General features: G+C 42.7%; 1 protein-coding gene across 1 annotated transcript in view; it reads right to left on the minus strand.

Annotated features, from left to right (window-relative positions):
- TOP1 (DNA topoisomerase I) overlaps positions 1-17336 on the minus strand; it is a 92409-nt gene extending 75073 nt beyond the window's left edge. Inside the window, exons 1-2 of the mRNA XM_081096956.1 lie at positions 16934-17336; positions 16609-16633 (exon numbers count right to left, since the gene is read on the minus strand). Of these exons, the coding sequence (XP_080953082.1) occupies positions 16609-16633; positions 16934-16966 (58 nt within the window). The 5' untranslated portion in view covers positions 16967-17336. The remainder of the gene's footprint in view (positions 1-16608; positions 16634-16933) is intronic.
- Between the last annotated feature and the right edge of the window lie 6573 nt (positions 17337-23909).

A 23909-nucleotide genomic window follows, 5' to 3' on the forward strand; every position in this document is an offset into this window, starting at 1 on the left:
GTAAACCAAACAAACCTCTGAGCCTCAGTTTCTTCAAAGGTGAAGTGGAGACAGTAAATATTCAAATTATCAGCTATTTCATTCCTTTCCCTTTCTTCTTCCCAATCTAAAATAACTGATCATAATTTGAAGGTAAAGCTGGAGGAAACTGGACATTTCCTGGTCTTGAAACAGTTTACTTAAGGTGTTAAGGCCAACTATATCCACCATGTCAGTGGTTCGCACAGTGGCCAAGGATACAATCCCATTTGTTCCGGCAGACTACTGCTGTCTAGCTAACTGTGGGCTAGATGACTTATAAGAGGCAGCCTACATTCACTACAAGCATGCAAAAGAGAGGAAGACCCCAGGTTGGGTGTAAAGCACTGTTCTGACCTGCTTTTACTATCAGCAACATCTTGGATGAGTTAACTTCTTGAGTGTGTCTGCTTGCATATACAATCTTAGATTCTTTATCCTTATAGTCATTCACTCATTACTTGAGTACAATTTAACAAATACATATTTAACTTGTTATAGCAACATGCTAAAAACCTGCAATTTTAAATGAAGTTGCAAACTAATATCTTCCATCCACTTTAAAGGTTAAAGGTGCATATAAATGTAAGTTAATCTGTTTTGTCACCTACAAAATGGACATGGCCTACCTGATAGGGTTGCTAAAATGATAATTTATTCAATCCAAAAGGCCTTAAATGTTCATCTTTGTGTAGTACTAAAGTACAATGGAGAACTGTCTGGTCTTCCGACTGCTTTAGTAAAAACAACTTACCAGTCATAAGTTCTCTTAGAATGTCACCCAAGCTAAGGTAATGTATGCACACAGAAGGAAGACTGTTTCTCAAACTTATAATACACTGAATTTACACCTGTTTTGGATTTTTAAGTTCCAAGAGCTCCAGCCATCCATATTCCAAGCAAAATATAAACCTGAATCTCTCTACTCTTACCTAAATTTTATCTAGAACTGTGCTATCCAATATGGTAGCTACTAGCCACATATGTAGCTATTTTAATCTTAAGTAAAATGAAATTTAAAAATTAAGCTCTTAGGCCACACTAGCCACATTTCAAGGACTCAACAGTCTCATATGACTAAGAGCTACCATATGGGACACCACAGGTACAGAACATTTCCATCATGACAGAAAGTTCTGCTGTCAGTGAAAGTTCTATTTCAATCGGTGCTGACTGACAAGCACTTGGATCCAGGTCAACACCTTCCTTTTACTGGTAGGGAGAAGGAGGTACCATGTAGTGTGATTTTGCTCTGGTCACAGCTGATAAAGTCCAGTTGAGACCTTCTTTGTCTGAATGCCTTGCCTACACCAACTCCCCTGCTGGACCCCAGGTCAGAGGCCTTTTGCCTACATGGCAAAGCTCTACATGGTGTGTAGTTCCTTACGGCCAGCCAGAAGTTTGCCTGGCTAAAGTGGCCATCTCAAAAAGCAGGCCACTGCTGCACAGGGCTCCTGGAGAATCACAGCCTCAATGAGTGCTGGCCACCGAAGTAGAAATTAAACCTAGATAGAGCAATTATTTTAAGCTTCAGGAGTATGGCAAACAAATTCCATTTTACCAACACATCTTTGTTCTCAAATAGAAGACAAAGTTGGAATTTTTTACTCTTGCCTCCTAAAGTAATTAAGCAGTACAAGGCCCTTATGAGGGCATTTGCATTTCATATACTCTTTGTAGTGAGTCACAAGCACACCCCTGCACTGAAAATGCTTCTGCTTTTCCAGGAGGCAGAACTTAAAGGGGAAAAAGGACTTGTCTAACCTGAAAATGTACCAGCTCAATTAGGACAAGTTCATTCCTGCCAACTTGTTCTCCTTTGCTTGTAATTAAGTGAGCCCTTAATGCCTGAGAAGTCGTGAACGTGAGTACAAACCTTGTGCCGAAGCTACACAGAAATCCACAGCTCAGCTTAAGCAGCTTGTTTCCAATGGACATAGGCCTCAAAATGCCAACAAGTCCACAAGCTGTCTAGCCATAAAGGTGTCAAGTGTGTTGATGTGTTGCTTCACACATCCTATTACTACTAATTCAAACCTGGGGCCTTCATTGTCTAGAGTACCACTAAGGAGGGTGCTTGACATGCACAGGACAGTCTCTGGAAGACAAGTGTAGAAAGACTAAGCCTGAGCACAGATTGTTTAGAAGCCTTTCTGGTGCTATGTAACTGGCTCCTTTTTATGTTGCAGAGGACCCTCCTCCCATTATGAATTACTCCAACTTCATAATTATAAGGAAGTACAAGTACTAAACAACTACTGAGGCCCAGCTATCCACCTTGTGAAAAAAATAAACAAAGAGCACTGCTTAAAGAGGCTGAATCACTATAATACTAGTTCTAGGCATCATATAAATATTGTGACTAAAGAATTTGATCAGAAGTTTATTTTGATCAGTCAACTTATCTTATTCTTGTCAATTATTTGACTTTGGGGAAATAGCAGGACCAGATAGATACTAGGTGCTCTTTCATATGATTCTGAGGTAGCTATTATCCCTATTTTTACAGATGAGAAAACTAGGATAGAGCTGTGATTTGCTCAAGGCCACCCAGCTAACAAAGAGTTGAACCCAACGTTATATTTCACTGGGGAGCAGGTGGACTTTGCCAACTGTCTTTCATTCTTCCTAAAAATGCGAGGCTCAACAGGAGAAATAACTTCAAATCTTACTCTATTCCACTGGTTCTGAAACCTTAGTGTGCATCAGAGCACCTACTTGACTCCTTAAAACCTAGATGTTTGAGCCCCCACTCCCAGAGGTAGGTATGGATGAAACTGCATTTCCAAGTTCCTAGACAATGCTAATGCTGGTGATCAGGAAACCACACTTTAAGAATCACTGCTCTATTCAAATACTCCCATTTCAATCACTGCCATCAATAGTTTAAAGACCCCTAACTTAATCTCAGGGGAGTGACCTACAAAGATTAGATCCTCAGCATTCCACTAAAGCCCCGCCTTAACCATCCTAGGAATAGGTATTAGCATGAAAACAACCTCTCACTTTGTGCTCCATTTAGTCACCCAATCCTAAAAGATGACATCAGAATCAAACAAGCTTGTTAAACGTGGAAGTAAGAGAAAGGATTCAGATTCTGACAAGACACATAGTAAACAGCTGCAAAGGCAGTTAAGTATCTGCTATTTAGGTAAATGCTCATTGAAAGGTAGAAGATATTTATTTAAATTAGAGTGGGATAATTATCAAGCTTTAATAAACTTATTTTGGAAAATACTGTTCTGTTCCTTTTTTAAAAATCCTATAAGCTTAAGAGCTCAACCAATTGAGTACCTTAGTCAAATGAGGCAAAACACCCATCTTAGCCATTTACAACAGTAAAATCCAGATAAATCAGATTCTCCAAAGGTCACTTATGATCACCTGCATTAATCAGAGTCACCTAAGATTGTTAAGATATATTTAAAATGCAGATTTCTCAGTATACTTAACTACAGAATCAACTTAGAGACATAAGACTAGGAATACAGTGGGGCCTTGACTTACGAGTTTAATTCCTTCCGAGACGGAGCTCGTTAACTCAAATTACTCTGTCAACTCAATGCAAAAAATCAGCCGAGAGACAGCTGGTATCTCAAAAAACTCGTTATTCTGGACACTCATAAGTCAAGGCCCCACTGTATGTATTTGTACTAAACACTCCCAGGTGATTCTTATACATGTTACAACGAAAATTTAGTGGAAAGCTCTCAATGTTTCTCATTTGATCTTCAATCAGCTGAGGTCTTCTCATTTCACAATATTTGTTGAAGGCCTCTTTATTGAACATACAGAATTAAATAATAATCTTGCCGACTTCCTAATAAAGTAAGAAAACATGAAAATTTCTCCAGACCAGAATGAAAAACTGGAACAGGACAAGGACTCCGTGAAAGCCAGAGAAAAGTGGTCACTTCTGGCATGGGGTTAAGTGGTGACTGCAGACAGACATCACTAGAAAGGAAACAGAGTATCTATGACTGTGCCTTCAATACTAAAACAGGCTCTGAGATATTTCTAAGGAGCTTAGAATACTGCCTTCCTTCCTAAAAATAGGTGATAAATTGGAGAAGTCCTGGGTATACTTATTTAAACCCAAGAGGCACTCTAAGTAAAAAGAAATACTTGAACAGAACAAAACAGGATCATAGATTTGTGGGAAAAGAATGCACACTGAACTTTATTTTCAGGAAATAGGGTGGCTGGAGAAGACCTTTAAAAAACAACAAAATGTTTTCAATAAAAGCACTTAGCAAAGTATCTCCACTTTTGTACAATAGCACCTACTGGCCTACATATTTACCTATGTGCAATCAGTGTGGATTCTGCTTGATGTTCTTCCAGTCTTATGCAAACACTTTTACTATGTTTTCAGTCACTTATGGATACATTTCATCATATTGTATTATAACTTTAAAACTATTTCCCTAAAAATCTGAGCTCAAGATTATCTGACATCTCAATTCTAGAGTTACCTCAAGTCCTAAAGGAGTTCTATAGTATTTTCAGGACTATAAGGAGAAAAAAACAATTTTTTTTGTTTGTTAATCCTCACTCAAGGATATTCTTTCCATTGATTTTGAGAGAGTGGGAGGAAGGGAAACACTGATGTGAGAGGGACACATTGACTGGCTGCCTCCCTAATGGTTGCTTCCTGCATGCATCCTGACCTAGGCCAGGGATAGAGCCTGCAACTGAGGTACGTGCCCTGGACCAGAATCGAACCTGCAACCCTTCAGTCTGCAGGCTGACACTCTAACCACTGATCCAAACCAGCCAGGGCAAGGAGAAAATTTTTAACTTCTTGTTTGCCCAACTTGAATCCATTTCCCCACAGAGAAAACAACATACTTCTGCTAACGGACAACTTTCCCAACATTCTGAGATTAGGGTAGTTGGTGCTAACATCTACAAAGGATTAGTTCTGCTGAAATGCCTATTTTTATATCACACAAGGGAAGAAGGTGATTTGATTTTTAAGGGGAAAAAGTAGTAACTATCGTCAAACTATCACCAGCTGAACCTCCACTGAGCCCACCCCATCTGCCCAGGATTTCTGCACTGCTAAGGGAGACTTCACAGAGTTGGGGTATCTGGCCTTGGAGAGCTTCTTGTTTGGAAGTGTAACAAGTGGCAGTTACAAAGACTAGTCAATTGTGTTCATCTTCTCCTTTTTTGGTTCCTTTTGAAAAGGTTAACTGAAACCATGAAAAATTATGAAACAGGTTCTGAGGTATGATCAATTCCCCGAGGCTCTTGTTTATCTCTAATGTTAAATAGCAAGAACTACCGACATTGCATCCATTCCGGTGAAAACACACTGACTGTTAAGAATAAGGTACAGTTAAGTCTAACATTTAGTCTCAATCACTTTTCCAGTACTCAAATCACTATATAGTAATACCTCTATGTACTATGACCCTTCCTGAGTTTAACAGCTTTAGTGTATTGTCCATATCAAAATATTGCATGATTAGGAAGGAATTATAATAGTAAATATATTCAAAGTGTTTCATGAAATTAGTTTCCCAGGAGTTTAAGTACTGAGTCTAATCCAGGGGTGGGCAAACTTTTTGACTCGAGGGCCACAATGGGTTCTTAAACTGGACCGGAGGGCCTTAACAAAAGCATGGATGGAGTGTTTGTGTGAACTAATATAAATTCAAAGTAAACATCATTACATAAAAGGGTACGGTCTTTTCTTTTTAGTTTTATTCATTTCAAACGGGCCGGATCCGGCCCGCAAGCCGTAGTTTGCCCACGGCTGGTCTAATCCCTAAGATTTTAGTTTCTCAAATTTACAAAGATGGTGATTTCACACTCTTTATTACATTTCTAGTCACTCTGACAAATCTACCTGAAAACCTACTATTCTAAAATTCATTCAGTACAGGTGTCTGATACAAAGAAACACTGAGAAATAAATGTATAGAACTTTAAACTATTCTTCTATTACATGTGAAAAGGTTTAATGAGCTTAGAGGCATCCTAAAAATAAAGATTTTCTAGAACAGTTATGAATCTGAACATCTTTGGAAATGTAAGAACCTAGGTTTCCAATTTTAAGGAAAAACAAAACAAAACAAACCTCCTAGTACTGGGAACTACTCTCTCTAAATCACTCTTTCACTAAAGCATTAACTGCCAGAAAGTACCATCCATCCCCATTCACCCTGGTATGACAGGAGCCTTTGTCCCATGGACCAGTGAAAAATATGGAAATCTCAATGGAGAAAGTGACTGTACAGACCTACAACAGACTAACTTCAGAATGTTTGTTCTTAGAGCCATATGGGTTTATCTTGTTTACCTGTGTCTAGTCGTTACTAGTATTTACTTTCTGAATGTTTGAATTAATGAATATGGCAACTTAAATTTTCCATTTGCAATGAAACATGAAATTCTTAGCTTATATGTAACCTTTTGCACTATCCCAAATTCAAAGGGGAGAAAGTTACTCACTGCCAAAGATTCTTAAACTATAATTTAACTTACAAGTAACAAGTGATTTGTACAGGGCCACAAAGTCAAGGCAAGTCTGTACCCTGAGCCAGCCTGTCTCAGATTCAAAGCAAGAGGAGCATACTCGAGCTCCCTAGTGACCCTCCCCCCCTTGAGTACAATCTCACAATACCAAAATTTCAAGAAATTAAAGAAGTTTCCTTTGTACAAAAGACTAATGAAACAATCTCTGAAAAAGGTGTTTGGGATTTTTTAAGGACTGACAAGGAACTAAAAATTTTGTTCTAAGCTTTACCTTTCTCCAGTGATCCTCACATGCTCTTTAATCCTCAACCTTGTGGGGTTAAGTATTCCGACAGTTCACAGGTGAAGAACTAAGACTCGGAGGTTAACTTCCCCTTGGCTGAGAGTCTCTATCCTTTCCACTATATCAGGTTGCCTGACTTGGGGCAGGGCGGGGGGAAGGGGGTAGCCCCACCCAATCCCTCCAAAACTATTAACATCCTGAATCAGAAAAATTATATAAAAGAAAGAAACCAAAGTTTTGCAGCCTTTTAAAAATCCAATTCTATCCAGCTGGTGTGGTTCAGTGGTTGAGCGTGGACCTATGAACCAGGAGGTCACGTCACAGTTTGATTCCTGGTCAGGGCACATGCCTGGATTGTGGGCTTGGTCCCTAGTAGGGAATGTGCAGGAGGCAGCCAATTAATGATTATCTCATCATTGATGTTTCTCTCTCCCCCTCTCCTTTCCTCTCTGAAATCAATAAAAATGTATTTTAAAAAATCCAATCCTGCCGAAACCGGTTTGGCTCAGTGGATAGAGCGTCGGCCTGCGGACTGAAAGGTCCCAGGTTCGATTCCGGTCAAGGGCATGTACCTGGGTTGCGGGCACATCCCCAGTGGGAGATGTGCAGGAGGCAGCTGATCGATGTTTCTCTCTCATCGATGTTTCTAACTTTCTATCTCTCTCCCTTCCTCTCTGTGAAAAATCAATAAAATATATTAAAAAAAAAAATCCAATCCTATTTTGGACTCATACTGAGGGCAGTATAGCCATGCAATATTAACAAATATTCACATTCCCACAGGTTTTTTCCCATATACTTTAAGAACCAAACATTCCTAAAACGTTTATATATTTTTTAATTGATTGATTTTTTAGAGAGGAAGGAAGAGGGAAACATTGATGTGAGAGTACATCAATCATCTGCCTCCTGTAGGCCCCCTACAAGGGATTGAGCTGGCAACCCAGGTTGTGCCCTTGAACAGGAGTCAAACTGGCAACCTTTCATACACAGGACAACACCCATCAACTGAGCCACACCAGCCAGAGTCTTGGAAGACTCTTTAAAATTAGACCCTATTCTGTAGTTTCTATTCTACAAAATTACATTCTCTGGCCTACCTTTGATTGAATATTAATTTTGAAGTCTGCTCCTATTGTGATGCTTATCTGATAATCCTTTGTGGAAGACCTCTACTAAGATCCTTTTGGCTTCATCGAATGGACATTAGTGAACATACCCCTGACTCTGGTTTATTTTCAAGTAGCACTTCCAAAATAACATGTTCAAGACAATTCAATACTCAACATTAGCTAGACTTATGAGCCATTACTGAAATGTCTGCTGACTACATTTTTTTTAATCTCTCAACTTGGGACTTACACAAGACTGTTAACATGGTGTTCACTACTTAAATTCTCATACCTACCTCAGCTTTATTATTTAAGGCAGCAGTTCTCAACCTGTGGGTCGCGACCCCTTTGGCGGTCGAATGACCCTTTCACAGGGGTCGCCTAAGACCATCCTGCATATCAGGTATTTACATTACGATTCATAACAGTAGCAACATTACAGTTATGAAGTAGCAACGATGATAATTTTATGGTTGGGTCACAACATGAGGAACTGTATTTAAAGGGCCAGAAGGTTGAGAACCACTGATTTAAGGGGTTCTTTTTCCCAGGAATTACTATTTCACGGGAAGTTGAGTTGGTCACTTTAACCATATGGATACATGAAAAATTAAGGTAACTTGGATGCTTTGAATTTTCTCATTTAAAAAATGTTAGGGGAGAAGTAAAATAGTGGCCTTTGAAAAAACATGTTGACACAAGATACACTGTATTTTGTGGTTAAAAAAAAAAAATCACAAATAATGAATTTGGCATTTCATTTATTAAATGTATCTAAAAGGTAAAGCTCTGGGTATCTTTTATTGAAAATCCATAGGAAAGGACTGAGAAATTAGTCACATCAATACACTTCTTTCATTTCTATGCCCGTCTTCTCTATAGCTGGAAGAGCTTTTTTTTAGCGATGACCACCTTGCCTTAGACTTGTTCTTATAGAAAAGTAGGAACCAGATATACATTGGGCTCCTACTTTCCCAAACCTAGACATAGATACGCCACCTCTTATTTCACAGTGATTGCTTGATAGGTGGAAGAGATCAGTGTAGGCTATGCAGTTCAGTTAGGTGAAGATTCAACCAACTCTTGTTATATGCTACTGTTTACTATGCAACTGTCAGAAAAAACTGAAAGCATTAACAAGGAATACCAGTGAAGGAAGGAGTTACCAACATCACCACTTCGAACCTAATATTCAAAGTGAAGATCCATTTCAAAGTAGAAGCTGTCTGCCAACGTTTAAATTTTAAAATGTGAATAGAGAGGCACGTTCACATACTCACTTATTTCTCAATAGTGTGTGAAAAATAGAAATAACATCCTTGTTTGTACATGACAAAACAAAGTATAGTGGCCAGAGCAAGTTTCATAGTAAGAACAGGGATTTATCTAGATTTTTCCGATTTCTATTCCAATTTTCTATTTTACCACAGCTGCTCAAGAGTATGCTATCTCCCCATAACCTCCCTCTTCATCACTGATACCCTTCAATATCAACCTGGTTCCAGCCTTAACACCAAAGCATCTCCTGAAGACCTAACATTCCAGGTGCAAGGGGTCTAAGATATCTCTATCAGCAGATAATTAAGGGCAGGCTGTGACATCTGTACTAGAAGCTTACAAACTACAACCTGAGTGGGATTTCTGGAATCTGAAAGGCAGTATACTACCAAAAAGGGGAGGTGAGAAGGTGTAAAAAGAAAGTTTCCTTTCCTGGTCCCTGCTTCTCCCACAAACCTATGTAATCTGTATTATTTGCATTAAATTCAGATTTGATGAATACAAAAACATGTTTACTAAACTCTCAAAATTAGTTCCTTTCTTCTCATTTCCCCTTCTGCTGCTATGCAAGAGCTGTGACAGCTAACTACAAAGAAATAAAGGGAGGTGTGGCTGGTGTGGCTCAGTGGTTGAGTGTCGACCTATGAACCAGGAGGTCACAGTTCCAATCCCGTCAGGGCACGTGCCAGGTTGTGGGCTCAATCCCCAGCAGGGGGCGTGCAGGAGGCAGCCTATCAATGATTCTCAGCATTGATGTTTCTCTTCCTCTCTGAAACCAATAAAAATACCTTTTTAAAAAAGAAATAAAGGGGGCCATAACCAGTTTGGCTCAGTGGATAGAGCGTTGGCCTGCGGACTGAAAGATCCCAGGTTCGATTCCGGTCAAGGGCATGTACCTTGGTTGCAGGCACATCCCCAGTGGGAGGTGTGCAGGAGGCGGCTGATCGATGTTTCTCTCTCATTGATGTTTCTGGCTATCTATCTCTCTCCCTTCCTCTCTGTAAAAAATCAATAAAATATATTTTTAAAAAAAGAAGAAATAAAGGGGTTATAGGAATTGGGTAAAGTAAGGGGGTCTTAGCCAATGAGATCCCCTAATCCACCTATCCTGATACCTGCTAGGTAAGTCTTCTGCCCAACCAGTATTTTGCCTATGAAGCTTTATGTATCTGGGCATTCATATATAGTAGCAAGATCAAAATCTGAACTTTTACTAAACAGCAAAGGGTACATTTCTAATGAATTCTGTTATAAGACTAACCTTCAACATAAAATTTTTGGGTGGGGTATAAGGGGAGGGGACCAAATCGACAAGGATATCTCCTCCAAGAAATCTCCCAAGCATCTATCTTTGCTAGGCTGTGCTAAGAAAAATACAAAGACTACTGGGTTCAAGGGTTGACTGATTTGTTTTTGTTGTTAAAATACATACAGGAAAATGTCAGAATACCCAGGAATCTACTTATCTTGTTCTCAATATATTCAACACCAAAGAGAAATAAAGTCCCCAACATCCCTGATTGCTTTAACACCTTTTATTGGAGCTTATCTAGGTGTTTCAGAAATGCTAATGAACTGAGTCCTTTGGCTCCTTAAATCCAAAGACACAAAGTTAACTTCAAAGGCTCAAAGAGGAATTGAAGGCCTGGTAGAGATGCACCTTACCCCAAATCTAATCAGGAGGGCAGAAGGGAGATGTAAATAAAAATATCTGCCCAGCCGATGTGGCTCAGTGGTTGAGCACCAACCTGTGAACCAGGAGGTCACAGATTCCCAGTCAGGGCATATGCCTGGATTTTGGGCTCGATCCCCATGGAGGTTGTGCAGGAGGCAGCCAATCAATGATTCTCTCTCATCATTGATGCTTCTCTCTCTCTCTTCCTCTCCCTCTCTGAAATCAATAAAAATGTTTAAAAAATAAAAATAAAAATAAGTATTTGCTAGACATTTCAGAAAATATTTCAAGAATAGTATATAAGGTCAAAGTGGCAGGGAGATAAATGAATGGATCTAAAAACTTAAGACAACAAATTAAAAATGAATAGCTACCAAAAATAAATTTAAAACTTAAATTTCCTAGCTCACTTGGAGTTTCTTTTCTAAAATATGGAGACATAAATGACAGCCATTAATACAGATTTTGATAAGGGGTTATCTAGCTTGATGATATTACAACCCATAAACCATAGAGATATACTTGACTTAATCAGCAAAGTCACTTCTCTCCCAGTTTAAAGAAAATTTAGAATCTTTCCTGAACATATAGAATAAAAATCATGTTAAACATTTATTTGCTATTAAATCACCTCAGCAAACTATTAGTCATTTTCTATAACACTACCAAAAATACCATTAATACCTAACAGATATTCCACTATAAACTATAAAGCTTTTCCCACCTAATATAGTTGAGGCTACCGTACTCCCCATATCTTTATCCCCCGTTCCTAGGACTTAGGCTATCAGCGCAGAGCACACTGCAGACACCTAGATAGGCAGGTTGTGGGGAAAGGGTGAGGGTTGGCAAAATGCTAATCATTCCATGCTATTTGCCTCTACTTTATTTTAGATTTCCTACTTCAACTACTGGTGTGGAGCCCTGGAGATGGAAAGCTGCTTCTCAAACTTCAGATTTACTATGCATGGAAATAGAGAGAAAAGACTATTACTGCTCAAAGTTTAAACACAATTGAAAGCTTCCTTTAAACACAATACCTCATTCACTTCTTAAGGACCAGTTAGGAACTTCTCCCATCCCCAACTTTTTACCTTAAGAAGCCAAATTCTCAAACATTTTTTCCAATGCCTTTATTATGAGAAGTTAATGGTTTCAAGTTAATTAAGGGCAGTCAGATCAACTAAACCACAGGACACAGAAAAGTCACTCAACTGACTTTCTTCCACCTCTCAATGCAACGAATTGATTACATTTTACTTTTCAAGAGGGTTTTAAACTCAGGGTCCCAGATCAAATACTCATTTCAATAATTTCCATAGCTTCATTCAAATGTAAATAATTACAATTTTGTCCACTTTCTAAGTGAACCTAAAGCTTTATTTGTGTTCAACGTAGTTTCATATGGAAAGAATGCAATCCCACACAAAACATGCTTCTGGGGAAAAAACTATGGGTTTGAGGAAAACCAGATTTTGCACTGAAAGTATGGCAGAAGTTGTTAAAAACCTGTAACATACACACCCATTGCACACCCAACTAACATGAAATAATAATTTCAGTATAATCTGAAGGCTCCTAACGTGAAATAACATCTAGAAAGTACAACAGAATCATTTCCCATACCATCAGCAGAAGATAACTGTTATTATAATTAATAGACAACACAAAGCTTTCTCTAACATACTTACAGACTAAAAAGGCAGGCATTTTTTGCACACCTCCCCATCCCCACATGCCAAAAACAATAAAACCCAAGAGCTTAATTTTGCAATATAAGCTTTTAAGATATGTTAGGAATCCTTGGCACTGTATAATGTATAAATGAATACTAATTCACTAAGACCCAGAACAAATGAACAAATCCCTTTTTCAAACTCTCACAATTACCCATTTTTATGCTGATGTTAAAGAAAATAATCAGATTCAAAAAAGTTTTTTCTACTATTGGTTAAAATGAGATTTGGGGACTGACCCTGGGTTCATATTTTCCATTTTACCTTACTTAGCAAAGAAAAGTGTGAGTTGATAACAATTAGCATTAATCCAGTATTCACCTTTCAAACCATGAGGTATTTCAGATTCCTTTAGTAACTCCTAGATTTTCTTGTTTTACCACGGAACATCAGAATCTAAAATTTGTTTATGAGTCCTGATATACTGGTAATATAAAAAACACATGTTAACAGGCAACTTTAGTTTTATATCTAAGTGTGGTATAAAGATTCTACAACAGGTTGCTAATTCTGAAAAGGTGCCCCAAGTAATCTACAGCGCTGGGAAAGACGACACTGGAGCCTGATGCTTAAGTGTTTTTGGATTGAGGAGGAAGATGTGCCAGACTTCTCATTAGAAGTTTGTCGTTTTTAAAATGTGATAGGACCTTTCAGATAGCTACATCATCAGCTATCCCCCACCCCAATCTGCACCCAACCGCACAGAAGTACAACTATCTGCTAGCATCAGAAACAATTTATATTTCATTCCCCCATCCCATTTGAATCCATTAAGCTAACCAGAATCAACACAAGATGATGTCAAACTACAACCCCATATAACATTCCTCAGAATAATCACTGATGGAATCAAGCATCTTACTTTGCTCATGCTGGGGAGGGAAGAACCCCACAACTCCAAAATAGGCAGACTTCAAGTCTCTGAAAGAGCAAAAGGATCACTACCCCTCCAACCTGATGTTATCACTATCAACTCTACTGATAGCCTGACCGTACTGTAACCATGACTCAGCCCATTACAGTTAGAAGGGAAGTCTTTTAACTTAGGTAAAAGAGAATATAGTTTCTACTCCTGAAACTCCCAGCTCACGGTCAATATTTTAAATATAAATACATTTCACATATAAAAGATTTTCTCAACAATTGAGTATGGGTCAGAATGTTCTAAATCTCTAAGAACAGCCAATAGTTTTAACTAATGTAAAGAATGCGCTCCAAAGGGCAAAACCTTCTAGAACTTAGGGGATGAGGGCAGGAAAAATGAGGGATGTTTGCTTTAATATATGAACTTGCACAGTTAATCTGTAAGATGGCTTTAAGTTAGGTCCACTTAAAATTGAGCTTAAGCAAACTCTTAATACAAAGTTCAATAATGACATGTCATGAGCATAATTAAACATTGATTTTTATTTTTTCAAAACTGTCTTTTATAGTTACATAAATCAATTGCTAATTACCAGTGTTCCTTAATAGAGCAAGCACAGTGTTACTAACTCTACATCTTTCTTCTACACACAAGATAATCATTCCATTGTCAGACTCTTAGGATGGGGAGGCAATGAAAGTGCTTTTTCTCTTGAAGGAGCAGATTTAGATGAAAAAGTAAGCAAATGACGAACTATCCAATTCACCTCTCTTGCCTTTTTCAGCTCTGTAAGAAAGTAGAGCAGCTTCAAACAGAATCATCAGAATCATCTCAGAATCACATATATAGCATTGTGGCTAAAGCCTGTGAGCTTTGGAGTGCTCAACTCACTGCCCTGAGCAAGTTAGTAAATAAACTTAAGCCTCAATTTCCTCATCTGTAAAATAGAGATGATAGTACCTAACTCATAAGTGTCCTTCTGAAGATTAAATTAGATGCTCCATGGAAAGAGCTGCAATTTGCGCCTGGCAAATAGAATGTATTCCGTAAATACTAGCAATTATTGTTATTACAAGTCAACACATTCTAAAAGTCAATATTGCCGGTTTACTCCAGCCTCTATAAAAATGGCCCACAGTCACTCACATATTCAATATTTCCTTTGTATAATTTAAGTGACGACCTACCTTTCTGAGAAGGTACTAAACTCTGTTTCATTACTAAATATATTACCTACTCAGCCCCATTCTGAAAGTCAAAAGAACACTTTTTCTGTATTAAGATCCTTTCTCCAAGAGAGGTTTTAAAAGGACTTCTTACATCCTTACCTGCCACATCCTTTCTTTGCTCCCACATCCCAAAGAAGCATATTTATACTCTTTGAAGTTTTCTGAACTCCAGGGGTCTCATCGCCCTCTTTTAAAATCCTGGGTTGGCTAAACATAGTTAAGACACTTAGCATCTATGTAGTCTTGCATAACACCCAGCTCGGAAGTCACCTTCTGGGAAACTTTCCCACCCCCAGACAAAATTAAGTCCCCTAGTCCCCAAAGCCCTTTGGGTATACATATGCCCCAGGACCTACCTTATAATTAACTAATTATGTCTCCCCCAATACACTGAATTGAGGGCAGGCGCAGCACTGCGGTCTAGCACTGGGCTTGGCACATTTTAGGTGCTCAAGAAATGCCACATTCTTACTTAACCGGCCTATCTCCTGCCAGAGTACCACTTCAAAATCTGGACATACAGCTGCTCTCAGTAGAGCAGGCTAACATGATGGGCTGCTGATGACAACATCAGAAAACCTACTCATCAGCTTCTCCCATTGGAGAGGTTCTTGGACCCCCCAACTCCACTGAACAAGATTATGTACCAACAGAATTTGTGGGAATTCCCAGCACACCAGATCTCCTTAACCAAGAACGTCGAAAAGGCTCAAAGTTACAGTAAGCCTTTTACTGGGAGAATCTTCACTGGGTAACTGAAGTGAAAATATTCAAGGAATAAATGCCTTGCTTTGGCTGAACCAAGTTCAAAAACATAAAGATCAGGGGGAAGCAAATAGCTCTTGATACCTGAAAAAAAAAACACAGCGGCTTTTGAAAAAGAATGAACAGGAAGCTGGATGGGTTGCTGGTCACTCTTTGTTTCAATAAATAAAATCTTTTTTTTTCCCCTTCTCCATAGTCCAAAAGACAAAGCCAATACCCCAGGACCATGATGAGATGCTCCACAACCTTTCCCCCTGACAAGTACACTAAACTGCATTTCTTAAAAAGCGCTGCCTTAGGAACCTCAGCCATTTGAAAAGTTCTAGTCAATAACACTTTACCTTCATTTTTTTAAAATCAATATGCCTGAGTTCAACATTTACATTGGGTGGCCCATGGAGAACTTGTAAACTTTTTGAAGGGAGGTACCACTCACTACCTTTGCAAACAACACAACTTGGGGAAAAACAATCTCAAAATAGGAAGAACTCCACAAAGGGTGGCTTTAGTTTTACAGCCATAATTCCTATCATAAACATCTTACCAAAAAAAAAAAAAAAAAATCAACAGTTGCCAGAGGGACGCTTTCATTCTGGATGCAGAAAAGGAAACAAGCAGCAGAAGGGGAATTAGCCCCAAAATAAAGTTCACTTTGCGGGGGGAAAAAAAAATAGTCACAATTCCGTCCCCCACTTCCCTGCCCGGCGCGGGCTGTGATGGACACGGCTCTGCTCTGCGGAGAGCTCTCTCTGGGCAGCTCCGGGAAGGAGCCGAGGGAGGGAGAGAAAGGCTCAGGCACTGAGAGGAGAGGAGAGAGAAAAAGAAAATGGCGCAGAGACTAAGTCCCGACTGTCGACAAGGCGACTTTCCCGGGAGAAATCCGGACCCGCACAGGCTGCCCGAGGCCCGGCTGCAGGCGACACGGGGTCTCCGTTGCCCCCTCTCGGGAGGGCTGCGATCTGGGGGGGCTGGGGTTCCCGGAAAGCAGGTCTAGAGGCGGCCCGATGGGAACAATGGGGCCGGTGAGCGAGGAGCCCGGACTTAGTCTCTGGGACGCCATGTCTGTCCTCTGCCGGCGCCGGCGGGCGCGGGGCAGGCGGCCGGCGACGGGGGGAAGGGGGGAGCGGGGGGGCCCGGGGTCGGGGCGGGGGGCACACTCACCATTCAATCGGAAATCCGCTTCGATCTGGAGGGAGAAAAGGAGAGACTATGAGACAACAGGGACATGAACCCCGCGGGCGGCGAGCGCGCGCACCGGGGGCCTGGCCCTCCCTGCGCCCCCCAGGGGTTGGGGGCCCCGGGGAGGGCCCGAGGGGGCAGCCATCCCCCCACACCGTAACTTCGGAGCTTTCGTCCGGGGCCTGGAGGTCAGATGTCCTCTGGCCGACCGCCCCTGGCCGGGGGCTCCGGCCTGTCAAAGCGGGAGGTCGGGGCCGGGGCCGGAGACCGCGGGGGGCCGAGGCGGGGCGCGGAGGTCGGGCTGTACCTGGGAATCGTTGTGCAGATGGTCCCCACTCATTTCGGCCGGAGCGGCGAGCGCGGCGGGCGGCAAGGGGCGCCGAGGAGACGCAGGCGGTCGGGACCGGCCTGTGCGGGCGGACGGGGGCTCTCGGAGGCTCCCGGAGGCGCGGGTAAGCGGGGGCGGGGGCGGAGGGTCTGAGCCTCCGGGAACGCTGAGGCGGCGGCGGCGGCGGCTGCGGCGGCGGCGACGCTCAGACTGCCGGGCCGGCGGCGAGAGCAGACCCCAGCAGTTGTGTAACAGCCTAAGTTCGCATTTCGACTCACTGCGCCTGCGCGGCCGCTTTTAAACGGGACGTCTGCTACGTCAGAGACTCGTGGAAAGAGGGACCGCCCCCTCGCGCTTCCAAAGGAGTACCTGGTTTTGCATCGACTGCCCCGCCCCTAGCCCACGCGTGACGCTGTGATTTGCATAAGGAGCCGGCTCCTCCCACGGCCGCCCACCCCCAGCAACCTACACCTATTCTTCCTCTCCCGGAGCCTTTTCTCGGAACCCCGGTCCCCGCTGATGGCAGTGCGCAGGCGCAGCCTGGACCCGCCTCCGGACCCGGCCGGCCGCGCGGCCACGTGGTGGGCCTTTAAAGGCAGACCGCGCCGGGCGGGCGGGACGTGATAGCCCGCTTCTGCATCTCCCCAGGACTGCTCAGCCTTGGTGACGGGGGTACCAGAGCTCCCACCAGCGCTTCCTCACTCATTCATCAGACTCGGAGGCCGCTTGGCGGGAGGAGCCCCCACCCCGGCCTTTGTCCAGGCTTTCCAACTTCTGTATTATTTCATGCACACTTCTTAAAATTTAATTTTACAACTAACCAAAGATCTGGTTCAGTTCCAGTTTTCAGCCGGGTACAGGACGCCCTGGGGCACAAGAGGCGCAAAATCCTTTCGTTCATTCTACATACATTGAGCATCCACTGTGAGCCAGGAATTGTGACGAGAAAGAGGGTGGTGCAAGGGGTCAGGGGGAAGGAGGCCTGGAGTAAACACAACCACAGCCAAGCGTTGACCACCGCTGGAACACTAGCACGCTATGGGACAGAGAGGGGCAGAACTGCAGTTTGTGGAACATTTACTGTGTCCTCTGCGCTCTGAGTGAGTATACACACTAGCTCTGTGAAGTCGCCTATTTTACTGAAGTTAAACTATTACAGACATGTGACCTACAACCACCTACTTGACATCTACACTTGGATAACTCACCATCTTCCTCCTCCACCAGGCTAGAAAAGCTCCACGCTGGACATCTTCCTCTCCCTCATTTCTCATTAGTCCAGCTGGTAGCATTTCTTTAATTTTCTACTTCTCTCCCCTGCCCACACACCTGTCCAAGTAGGCATCATCTCTTGCTGGTATTATTAAAATACAGTATACGCCTAACAGGGGTGCCCGCTTCGGTCTGGCCCTCTCCCATAGTGCTCACCAGCAGTAGCTAAGGTGATCTTCTCAACACCGAAATCTAACCATCATCCCTTTCCCACAATACTTCCCATCATTCTTAGTTTAAAGTTCAAAATTCTTAAAGTAGCTGCCAAGGCCCTGCATAGTCTGCTTAATTCAAGTGTGACCTTTGTGACTTTTGTCCTATTACCACTTCCATTATTATTACTTAATATTTAAATTGTACCCTTCTTTATTTACTTTCATCCTAAATGATACTATATGAAATAATAATGTCTGTGAAATCATCCTATATAATAAAAGGGTAATATGCAAATTGGCCCTAACAGCAGAATGACCAGAATGACCACTTGACCAGTCACTATGAGGCACACTGACCACCTCTCGGTCCCTTTCCCCAGCAGCAGGCTCCGATCACCCAATGGTGAACAGGGAACTGGGGGTGGGTGGCGGTGAGGGGGAGAGGGAAGTGTGGCTGCAGGCAGCCAGGGAAGATGGCCCTGATCACAGACCAGGCCTAGGGATTGTACCATGCATGAATTTCATGCGCCAGGTGTCTAGTTTATGAATAAATACAAAAATGTTCACCCATGGACCATTGAAATTGTCCCTATCACATCTACTGGTAAATACTTTGGGATTAATTCGTATGAATGCTTTAAAGCCCAATTTTAAGATCATTTCCTCAAAGTGATCCTCCTCCCCACCCTTACTCTCTGTCTCCCTCTTCCCCAGGCTGATTAGGAGCCCCTCATGGAGAGTCCTTTTCTTTTGCAACATTTATCACAATTGCTATTAAGTTACTAATGGGGGTAATTAATGATTTTATTTCTATCTCCCCTATTGAAGGGTGGGGACCTCGTCTATCTTGCTTAGTACTCACTCCTCAGCACCCAGCAACAGGGCCTACAGAACAGATGTGTAACCAACAAGTAAATGAAAAAAGAGAAGACACTGATGGAGGTTAGAGCCCTGGTTCCTACTGCCCCCTGGGGCCTTATTTCACTCCTGCTCCTGTACCTTTAAATAAGTCCCCCCTTTTATTTGATGGAGCTCTGATGGGTCACTTAAGACCAAGAGCTCTAAGTGATGCAAGTCTAATCTATACTTGACTCCTGGGCATTCCCAAGGCCTCTATTTTCCTTTTGGCCCTAGCCCACGGCCCCTCGTGTAATGGCACCTGGGTACCTCCTGGCATTTTGACCTTGGATGCTGGCACTGTCTCGAATTTGCCAGTTTGGGGGCAGCAGTATCTTCTGGCAGTTGTCCCTGCCTATGGTGCCTAGCCTAAGGACCTGCTGCCCTTTTGAGATTTGGATACCCTCAGAAAAGAATCTGCTTGACATCCAGAAAGGAGGCTAAGGCTGGCAATCCCAAAAACAACCAGAAATGCCCTTTGCCTTAATAGCTCAGCAAAGGTTGACATTTGCCGAAGAAGAGAACCAACAGGAAAGCTGGCAACCCTTGAGTCATGGAACGAGAGGACAGGCAACAAGGATGTAGGAGCTGGCATGTAGCTCAGAGCAAGGAAGGGAGTCCACTTTCACATACCTCCTTTGTCTTCCCGCCAGAAGACATCCTTTCTGCCCTGAGGACATTTATTCATTCAACCAATATTCCCTGAGGAATGAGGGAGGGGGAACTATCGTGGTAGATGGGTACGATGCTACAGATATTAAGAAGACCTAATCATCATTTTGAAAGAGCTTCTAGTCTGATCAGAAGATAGACATTTCCCAACGGTTACCATACGGTACAAGGAATAACAGACATGAGATGGCCAGCCATCAGTTGCTGTGGGAACACTGGGGTTGGGGAGGCATATCCAAATCACCAGTGGTTGGGGGGTGGGACATTAAGAAAGGTTTTCAGTTTGATGCCATTCTTGAAAGATGAGGAGGGCTGGCCTGTGAAAAAGAATGGAAGGCATTGCAGGAAGAAGAGCATCCTATGCAAAGGCAAAGTCATGGGCATGAATAGAATAAGGGGAAGTGAGAAGATAAGGAGGCTGGAAAGGTGGAGAGGCCGCCTCAGTGACAGCAAGCAACTGCAGGGTAAGCTATGCCAGGGGTTTGAGAACAACCAGGAGTTGGGGACAGTTCGAAATGGGAAGATTACTCAGGAGGCCTATGGAGACTGCTGGAAGTGTTTCAGAAGCATCATTAACCATGGAATGACTGTGAGGATGCAGACTGTGAAGGGCACAGAGGCTATTGGCCTGTGTCCAGGGTGCAGCCCAAGGAGATGCTATGACAGCAGCTCTCTCTGAACCAGTGGTTCTCAACCTTCTGGCCCTTTAAATACAGTTCCTCATGTTGTGACCCAACCATAAAATTATTTTCGTTGCTACTTCATAACTGTAATGTTGCTACTGTTATGTAAATATCTGATATGCAGGATGGTCTTAGGCGACCCCTGTGAAAAGGTCGTTCGACCAGTTGAGAACTGCTGCTTGAAACCTTCCTCTCACAGGGTATGGTGCTGGGACATCATTCTGCTGCTCAGATCCAGCTGCCTCCAACTTGAGAACCAGTGGGCAGGGGAAGCAAAGAGGTAGGAACTGGGGCTCCAGGAAATACAGTAAAATTCTGGGAGGGGAACCCCAAGCTGACTCAGCATGACTCTCCAAGAAAATGGAATAGAAGTGGCAACTGCACTTAGTAACCAGCAGATGACAGCTTAGCCAGATCAGGTTTTGAAAAGCTCTACTTCCTTGTACCCCGAACAAGCCCCCCAAGTCCTCAACCCCATCGCCTTCACCTCCACAGAGCCTGACTCACTACAGCATCTTCTCTTCCTCCTGCATAGCAACTTCTCCACTTGCTTCCTCTCCCAATTACCCCCTTGACCTTCTTAAAAAAAATAACATCTCATGTTAATTATCATGTGCTCTGCCCTATGCTAAATACTTCACCTACATTATTTCTCAATAACCTTATGAAGCAGGTACTACTCGTTCTACCATTATACACACCACAAAACTGAGGCTTAAGAAGACTAAGTTAATTTGCCCAAAGTCACACAGCTATTGAGTGGTGGGGCTATGATTTGAACCGAAGTAGTCTCACAGTGGAGCCCACTCTCTGAGTCCCTGTACTGCCTCCAAAGTTGCCTTTAGGTCAGTTTCCCTCGCCTTGTTTGAAATATTCAGAAAGGATAGTTCGTCCATGCTTGCTGCCTTTTCTGCCTTACTTCCCATCTCTTAAACACTGTTGATGTGACTTCTAATCAGAGACTGCCCAGTTTCTAAATAGAGCAGCCTTATTCTCCTGGGCCTTTCTGCAGCACTCAAGGATGTGGATGGCACATTCTTTGGGTCCTTTACATTTGGCTCAAATGACATGAATTCTCTTGGTTTTCCTCCTACCTCCAGAAATGCCTCCCCCCCCCCCCCCGCCTCCTCTTCTCCCAGCAGAATGTAAACAGTCCCAAAGCTTCTGTCATCAACCTTCTTTCTCTACACACCCTCCTCTTGGAAGCTTTATGGATTCTATATTGACTTATGTAGATAGCTCCTCAAATGGATGTCTCTAGCCTTGACTTCTTTTTGGAGCTACATCCACCTATTGCATGTGTCCACTTGGTGGCCCCCAGAATCCTCTGCTCCTGAGTTCAACTTTTGCCCTGAACCTACCCTTTCCTTCTACGGTCTCTGCTCGGTGAATAGCTCTCCTTACTCCCAGTCTCACAGGCTCAGCTCAAGAGGCAGAATTAGAGCCTCTTGAGTTTACCTTATCCTCCTCCCTATCCCATTGTGGCTACTACCTCTGAGAGTCTGCCAAGCCTCCTTCTGTAATTATCTCGCCTTCCTTCCCTAGAGTTCTTCACCAACTGTAAGCCAGGTGTCATGTCTGGTGCTAGGGATTCAGCAGTGAACTCAACAGACAAGGTGCCTGATCTCAAGGGCCTAGTAGGTGGGACAGACACAAGAACAAGTAATTGCCACTTATTATTAGAAGTGCTTTGGAGATAAAGTAGTGTGTTTGCTAGAAGAGCCCTTTAGAGGAGCTGCCATCCCAGAATTGAGGAGTCCAACCAGGCTTCCAAGTGGAAATAACATTTAAACTGAGGCCTGAAGTGGAAACAAAAGTTAGCCAGGTGAAGGTTAGGGAAGATAGAGAAGACAAGTGAGGGAGATGAGCACTAGAGGCGGAGGGCACAGACTTGGAAATTGGGTAGAGCATGGCTCATTGGGGAACTGCCGTAGGGCTGAGGGTTAGAGTGTGAGAAGGGGTGATGAGAGATGAGGCTGGAGGGGTAAGCAAGGCCCGACTCACTCAGGGCCTTTTGGTTAAAGAGTTTGGAATTCATCCTGAGCCTAGTGGGGAGCCACTGATGAGTTCTGAGCAATGGAGGAACATAATATGCATTTTAGCAAATATTACCCACAATGCAGAAAATGGGTTTGAAGTAGTCAAGACTAGAGGCTTCTTAGAGCACAGTTAAGAAGGTTGATGTCATTTAGGCAAAAATGATGGCGATGACGGCCCTGATTGGCAAAGAAGCTGTGAGGATGGAGAGCAGTGCATGCATCTGAGGGATATTCATGACACAGGGTTGAAATATTCATCATGATTGATTATATATATATATATATATATATATATATATATATATATATATATATAATCAGAGAAAGGAAGAGAGGAGGAATCGAGGCTATGGATAGACATGCTATTCACAAAGGAGGGAATACTTGGGGATGACCTGACCTGGTTTTGGGGAAAGATGATGAGTTCAGCTCTATATATTCCAGTTTGAAATATCTGTGGGTTAGCCAAGTCAAGATATCTAGTTGGCAGTTGTATATATGGGTTTGGAGCTCTGGAGAGGGACTGGAAAGTTATCGACATCCTGGTGGTACCTGAAGTACTTAGACTAGGTGAGGTAACTTGGTAGGGCCTGGAAGGAAAGCCTAATTTTAGAGACAGGCCTGAGTTACGAAGTAAATAGGTGAGGAAGTAGAGGCTAGCAAGTTTAGACAAGTTGTTCAAAAGTTTGGCCTTAAGCAAGAGGAGGAACATAAAGCAGTAGTAAGAGTACCCTGGGGTTAAGAGGGCTTTTGTTTGTTGGCTTGTTTATTTGTTTGTTTTCTGATGGACAAGACATGCTAATAAGAGGGCCTGTTAATTTCTAGTTCAGGGTCTTCTAGATAATCTCAACCCCTCTGACAAAGTGCTAGCACAATGGGTTGACATGCCAAGAATTCCAAATAAGGACATTTCCAGTAAGAGGTCCCCTTGGAGGAAACATTCCTCCTTGCCTCTAAGAGGCCACAGGCTGCTTCAAACCTCATCTCCAGGGTGAGGACTGACTCAGGGAACTCGTTTTGCAGGCTGGCTTATCAAGGCCCCTAGGGATAGTCTCCTCCCAAAGGGCAGAGTCCAGCCCTTCAGAATCTGTCTCTACCTTTGCAGGATTCAGCTGCATGTGTCAGGGAAAGAACCCAGCAGAACAGACACCAGCTCTGGTGGTGAGCCAGAGAAGGACATCCAGAGCCCGGGGGGATGGGTGTTCCTTCTCAGATTCTGCAGTGTGGTTAAGCTCCA

Source organism: Myotis nattereri, assembly GCF_964212035.1.
Source record: "Myotis nattereri genome assembly, chromosome: 8".
Lineage (NCBI taxonomy): Eukaryota > Metazoa > Chordata > Mammalia > Chiroptera > Vespertilionidae > Myotis > Myotis nattereri.